This window comes from Seriola lalandi, unplaced genomic scaffold (genome assembly GCF_002814215.2).
Source record: "Seriola lalandi dorsalis isolate HSWRI2012SDOR001 ecotype SW California unplaced genomic scaffold, Sedor1 jcf7180002054537, whole genome shotgun sequence".
In the NCBI taxonomy this organism is placed as follows: Eukaryota; Metazoa; Chordata; class Actinopteri; order Carangiformes; family Carangidae; genus Seriola; species Seriola lalandi.
Genome location: NW_019525090.1, coordinates 195,956 through 202,870, shown reverse-complemented (window position 1 = coordinate 202,870; position 6,915 = coordinate 195,956). Strand labels below are relative to the sequence as shown.

General features: G+C 36.8%; 1 protein-coding gene across 1 annotated transcript; it reads right to left on the bottom strand.

Moving 5' to 3' along the window:
- Positions 1-2: 2 nt before the first annotated feature.
- On the bottom strand, positions 3-3,843 carry dtwd1 (DTW motif tRNA-uridine aminocarboxypropyltransferase 1). Its single transcript, XM_023414591.2, has 5 exons — positions 3,612-3,843; positions 1,993-2,310; positions 1,668-1,805; positions 580-865; positions 3-452 (listed from the first exon to the last, which is right to left on the bottom strand). Exons 2-5 carry the CDS (start codon positions 2,248-2,250, stop codon positions 223-225), a joined length of 912 nt encoding a protein of 303 aa, XP_023270359.1. The 5' UTR covers positions 2,251-2,310; positions 3,612-3,843; the 3' UTR covers positions 3-222.
- Between the last annotated feature and the right edge of the window lie 3,072 nt (positions 3,844-6,915).

Genomic DNA, 6,915 nt, shown 5'->3' with positions numbered 1-6,915 from the left:
TCTTTGATTTGATTTCGATTCCTTTATTACTCATTTATCAAACACAACTCATTCATGTTAGTAATTGTAAACAGAAATGTTTTAGTGCATATTCTTATACAAATAGATGTCATGGTATCCCTTACAAAATAAAAATCATAATACAACCAGATATACTGGAGCTTGCATGTATCTGCTCTTTAGCTCCAGTTCTTTACAGTCTCTTTTTAGCGGATTCATCCTTCAGCATTTTCCAGCAGAAATCTTGGCTTTGTTGACAACCGAGTGCAGGTAGGAGTAGAAGAAGAGAAGGTTATCATATTCTCCATTGTACTCCCTAGAAAGACAATGCTCATGGAAGTCCTTGAGGAAATAATAAATAGCCTCAATGGTAGCTAGGTAGGTGTCAGGTTTACCCTTCTGATGGCGCCAGAAACATGTTTTCCTCATCTTCAGCTCTACCTGGAGTAAATCTGATGGAGAACACATGTCAGTCAGAAAGCAGAAGACAACACGGAGTGAGATCATGTTAACCCGTTAATAACTAGCAGCAGCCAAAGCTGTCTGAAAAGCTGCACGTATGAAATCTTTCATGATTACCTTGCAGCCTCTCATCTGTGCTGATCTTGTTGGTCTGGTTCCATGTGCTGTCAATGAAGACCACCCTCTGTAGGGGATACACCCTTGACTCCGTGCCCTTTGATTCATCTGGGGTCCCTGACTCCAGGCTCTTGGCAGTGTGTGTGGCACCTTGAACTTCCTCACTTTTCAGCCTCTTTATGCGGGGTTCATCAAAGTCATGTGACCTGCTGTCAGTCCTGTCAAGCAAACACTGCATCATGTCTTGAACTGAGACAGCCCCAGGACCAGGGAACACTAAAACAACCTGGGGAGCCCAAAGAGACGACACAGATTCAGAGCGGAACACCATCATACAGACCAAGACTACGGTAAAACAAAGTATTTTTAAGATATATATTAAGATGTTGTTTCTGAAGTTGGTGTTTTATACATTGTTAAGTTTAGGAAGCACCGAGGGAAGACAGTTCGATAAAGAAAGAAGAAAAATTAAAAACAGGAGATTATTCAGTTGAGTAAAATAGATGAGGCAAGAAGAAAAAATGTAAAGTCTGGAACTGTCAAAGACTAAATAATAAATAAACATACTACATGGCCTGTGCACTAAAGCCACTGTAAGTCTGTATTTGATTATGTCTAATATAAACTAGTGCTGTGGAATTTAAACTTGTCAAGCACGAAATATGAAAATACAGAAACTGACTCGACCCTCTAAATTTATTTATTTTAAGTTGGATGGTATGGATCAATGGATCCGAATGTGTTTACTATGACAAATACAGGTAGATTTAATGCACAAAACAGCCATTTAACTCAATATCAATGTGAATTATTTAGTGAATAACACTATTAAAAGCATCGACTTGCTATAAAAATAAAATATAAATGAATAAAGCAAACAAAATGCAGTGACAATGGTGTTTTCGTGATAGGTAAAAATAAAAAATAAGCGGCAGAAATGACAGTTAACAATAGAGCTGAAACAAGTAGTTGTTTGCTTGATTAATTGATAAAAAGAAACTGCTATTTTGACAACCAATTCAACTTTTATTTTTCATTTTTCTAAACGTGTAAGAGTTAAATAAACTTTTTAGTGATGAACAACTAACCTTGTCCTTTTCAAACTCAGGTATGCAGGGGTAGGTGTATATGGTGACATCACTGGGTGCGAGGATCTTGGCATGGATTGCAGTGCTCTTGCCATCTGTCTCATTTGGATGCTTGATGATGTCTATCTTCACAGGAAGCTGAGCACAACATACAATATGTAGAAGACTTACATTTCAACCACACCGTTTGAAATATTTCATAAACCTTCAATGAAAGACATTAGTTAATGTTTTCCTCCGCATTAGACTACTACTATTACAGCAACTCCTTAGCTGAAGGCCTCTCTTAGAAGAACAATCAAGTGAGTCCTAACCTCTAACTGACCTTGATTAAGGGGATTTCTTGCAGGCCGACACCCACTAATGAGCAGCATGTGTAGCAGAAAAACATCCTTGATCCTCCACATTTAGAGCACTTCAACCTGCCCCTCTGCTGCGCTTTCTCCAGCACTGCATGTGATGCCAATTGTAGACCTTGGAGAGGCTGCTTGGCGAGCTCACGAGTGTCTGATGAATCACTTGAGACTGTTGTTTTGTCACGGCAACTAGGATTGAGACGCTGGTCTTGATCCAGGCTGCTCATGCTTGCTCTTTAAATGTTGGCAGATCAATCCTGAAGTATATGCGGGCTGTACATTCATAGCTGAACAAGAATGACAAAACAAATGATGCAAATATTATCAGACAGAGATAATCCAATATTTACATAAATTTAAAAGTAAGGGGCACAATAATGTGGAAAAACCATTAAAGAAGCCAGGCGCTGAAAATAAAAAGGTCATAGAGGACTCTTTTTCAAATAGATGGACTGAGCTGGGAGATATTAGGTATATTAATATAATATTAATATACTATGGTGAGATTGGAGTCTAGGATTTCAAATACTTAATGAATATGATGTAGTTTACATGCTGTCTTTTCCTGGTTATAAGGGCACATAGTCACTAAGCATAAGAAGTAAAACCCAACACAGATTAGACAGAGACAGATAGTCTTAGACCAGACACCTCAGGGTACCTCGACAACGAAATTTAAAAACACTTTCATAACTATGCATGCGAGTTTATATATGTGTATAAGTATGCAAATGTAGGCTATGTGCACTTTCATGTACATATGTTTCTGGGTACAGATTTTGAAAATATGGCTGCTGCTTTGCTCAGTTTATAATCATTATTTCTTGGTGTTTTACTTGTCCTTTTTCCTTATTTTCCTTGCAATTTTGCAGCATTATTATACAATTTTCTGACCATACAGATCTGTTCATTAAAGAGAAATGATCACCGATCGATTATTTTGAGGTTAGGACTGTTAGACAAAACAAGAATCACCTCTCTGTATAGAATGTCATACAATTCAACAGCAGCACAAACTACATACTCCAAAATTATCATATAGATGAATCATCAACCCTTTCAAACCCCCCCCCCCAACCCCAACATTATAACATTCATGAAGGGAGGACTTATTGCAGGACTTTTGTATTAGACTGCAATAGTTTTAGCTTGATGTTACTAATAATCTGTGTAAAATAGTACAACACTCCTAAAGGACATTTGTCTTCGTGGGGTACTTTTATTTTGAAAAGTACATATTCCTGATCATAATTAAAACCTTTTACTGCAGTAACATTCGCAACGCATGACTTTTCCTTGTAATTTCTGCAGCGTGTTATTACTAATTTTATTTAGGAAAACAATCAGAATACTTCCTCCACCTCTGGCGAGCATCAGCTAATGTGACAAAGATACTGAACGCACGTAAAATGAGCTAAACACATGCGACTGCATTCAACTCAATGATGAGCGTTTGAGAGTTCATGAGCACAACAGTCAGTTAACATCGTATTCTTATTGTATCTCTCTCTCTCTGTCTCTCTTTAGCTCGATGAGAATACATACTGAACTGTTAGAGCTGCTAACGTTACAACACAGTCAACATTACCCGATTCATGCTAGTGAAGATAGCTTCTGTTAGCATGCTTGCTCAACATCTGTTGCTTCGGCTAGTATAAGCGAAAGAAATCACAGTGGCTTAAATTAGATAATAACAGAGACCAAAGGAAAACAGACGTTTGTGTAGCTCAGTTGAGTTGCAAGCAACGTGGTCCACTGGTTAGTCCCGATAAAGACGGACTAGCTGTATTTAGTAAAATGACGTTCCACGACGTGGGCGTCTTCTTCTACGCCGGAAATAGTGTTTCGAATGAGGGAAAGCTAAACACTGGGAGAGGGCAGAGAATCTGAATAGTAAGGTGTTTTGATGAAGTTTCGGTTTAAGGTAATATACATAATCTGCTGTCAGTTTACTAGGAGACTGCAATTTGAATTGAGATCCTTCTTTCAAGATAATAAAGTAATAATTTAATTTATAGTTTGTAATAATTTGTGTGTTGGTAGGAAGTTATTGGAAAATGAGGAGGAGAAGTGTTACCCTGTTCATTCAGTTATACTTAAATGTTGACCACAGTTTTTAATACTCAAGAAAAAATTCTAATTGAATTTATTTTATTTTACATTTTCACTGAAATGTCTATCATTAATCTGACTTCTTTATTATTACATATGTCTTCATGTCCTACTTAAAATTCTATATGACTGCAAATAATAAAATATACTGCACAAACTCGACTCGAAGTTTGTATACTAGAGACATACGTAACTTAGGCCTTTTTTCATTTTTGTATTTTTGTCTTTTATCTGTTGGTTAACATGTTGTAAGCTCCATTTTGTAAATAAAGTTTTTCAGATGGATTTTTTTTTTATTCACCAGTTGCTAAGCAATGAATTCCCGAACGTGCGCTGTTGCAACCTTACCTGGTGGTGGACAGCAGTGGCACGGCACTGAAGGTAGGCTACTAACGCTGACAGCAAAGGAGAAGAACAATTAACCAAACTACTGTTGGTCGTTTTAAGCTTGAGTAACTGATGATGTAAATGAAGCACTCTGGGTCAGCTGGTTAAATAAACCACAACGCTATAGGTTAATTGTTGAGTTTTTCTAGCCTTGAAATTGGCTAGCTAACTGTCAAATTGTGATCCAAGGAGAAATCGGGCACAGCCAGCCATTTAAGAGGGTGTCTCCACTTGTTTTCCATCTCTTTGGGGTAGTTTTGCATCTCTTTGTGGTCGTTTTGTGTGTCTTCATGGTGTTTATACCGGTCTTTGTGGTCGTTTTGAATCTCTTAATGGTGGTTTTGTCTTTCTTTGTGGTCGTTTTGAGTCTCTTAGTCTCGGTGTTGATTTTGAATTTCACTGTTTTGCATCTCTTCCTAGGAGATTTTGCAGTTGTTTGGGGTCCCTCTTCAACCCTGACCTGTGGCCTGTGCCCATTAGGCCCTTTCAGTAATCCATCCATGCCTAAGACCTCCTGGGAGGCCCCAGGTAAACAATTTCTTCTTGGGCCCCTGCAGACCTCCACTATAAACAACATTTCCCCAGATACCCACAAACCAACCAGTACTGAAAGTAGTTGATTAATTAATTATGCAAGTGACCTAAAATTAATTTGCGAGAATATTGTAATTTGATCAGCTGTTTAGGTAATTCTTTTAGTAAACATGTCAAAAAGTCCCTGGTACAATGCTCCTCAGATGTAAATATTTGCATGTTTCCTATGACATTAAACTCAGCATCTTTGTATTTTTGACTTTTGGTCTGAAAAGAAATCTGAATATGTTAACTTAATTAATTAAGTTTTAAAGGAATAGTGATGGGTCTTTTTCACTACTTTCTGATATTTTATGGAGATGAATTATGGAGAACCACTCATCGCTGATGTTGTACTTAAGTTGTACAAATTTAGGTATTGCCTAAACATTAATGATGGTACCATTACGCAGCTAGCTAGAAAAACATTCATATTTCATTAATGGTGTCTTACTTTTTGGGTAGTTGCATGATATCTTAAACTGGTGAAAAAACAATGTTATCTGCACATATTAGAATAAATTGACAGGATGCACTTTGTCCTGTGATACATTTTTATTCATTGTAATAGTTATTATTTTCAAATAATTAGAAATAAAAAGTTGTAAATGAATTCAGCTTACAGATTTTCCCAGGATTTCTAAACTCTTCAGTGTTTAGTTTCAAACAATGGTTAATCATTGTTTAATTTGTGTGTGTGTGTGTTTTCTTTTTTTTTGATGAACCAGGGTACATAAAAGGTCAAACATGCATAAAATAGTCCCTAACCACATGAATTTCTTCACAGAAGCTACAACGGTCCAATATTCACTGTAAATTCAGAATAGCAGACTTCCCGGGAATCATTTTGGTGCATAAAGATGGTAATGTCATGTCAGTTTGTTGTACAATCAGTGACATTATTCTGTAATCTTAATTTGTCATTTTTTATGATAACCACATTTTCAAAGTATAATTAGAGAAGAACAAGTGTTGATATTTTATAACAAATATTATTACTATCTAACAGAAATTACAAAGGAGTAATAGATAGTTTTTACCTGTTGATGCAGACTACTTTTTGTAGTCTAATTTCCCTTCCTCTTGACACAGTATTGGATTTATGTTTTCACTACCGCCTGGACACATACCTCTCAGCTACTATCCAGATCTCATATTTTTTAGCTTTTAATATTTAAGTCAAATAAAATGGTAATTCGGTTCAATTACTATGATTTTTTTCACTCTATACAATGGAAATTTCTTGGATGCTCTACAAGCAGTTGATGCCCTTTAAAGTTATATTGCATTAGCAAAATTCTGGTTTCGCAGATATTTCTCCAGTAAGAGCCGATCAAAGGGAAAACTAATATAAAATATTAATCTGCATTTGTCTTGTTCAAAGCCAGATGTACTTGGTTTGATGTAAAACAGATTGTTTTATGTCAGATTTAAAAGATATCTGAACTGTCACACTTTTTATGAAACAGACAAACTCACGCAGACTTGCATGGCAAGCAGATGTGTATCGAATGATCCCAGTGTCTGTGATATTAGATTCAAAATTATTAGAAACCTGCCAAATGTGTACTGCGTGCCAGGTCGCTTTGAGAATCATGGCAGTGAAACATACATCGTATATCACAGCAGGCTTACCTGTCATCCCTGCAGCCTGTGTTGTATAGCACCTACGAGCCTATCTTTGTGTCTTCGCTCTACAAAATGTGGCCATGCTTCAAGGCATCATCTAATGGTTCTTGCTCCACAGGTTCAAAGTGACTCTGCTTTCTGAAACTAAATTTTTGTGTGCTGCTTTGGCTTCCATAGACAGGATTTCTTGA

Coding starts and splice junctions, on each gene's coding strand:
- dtwd1 (XM_023414591.2), bottom strand. CDS start 2,250: ATGAGCAGCCTGGATCAAGACCAGCGTCTCAATCCTAGTTGCCGTGAC. Junction 866..1,667: donor CTGAGTTTGAAAAGGACAAG/GTTAGTTGTTCA, acceptor TGGGCTCCCCAG/GTTGTTTTAGTGTTCCCTGG. Junction 453..579: donor CACAGATGAGAGGCTGCAAG/GTAATCATGAAA, acceptor GTTCTCCATCAG/ATTTACTCCAGGTAGAGCTG.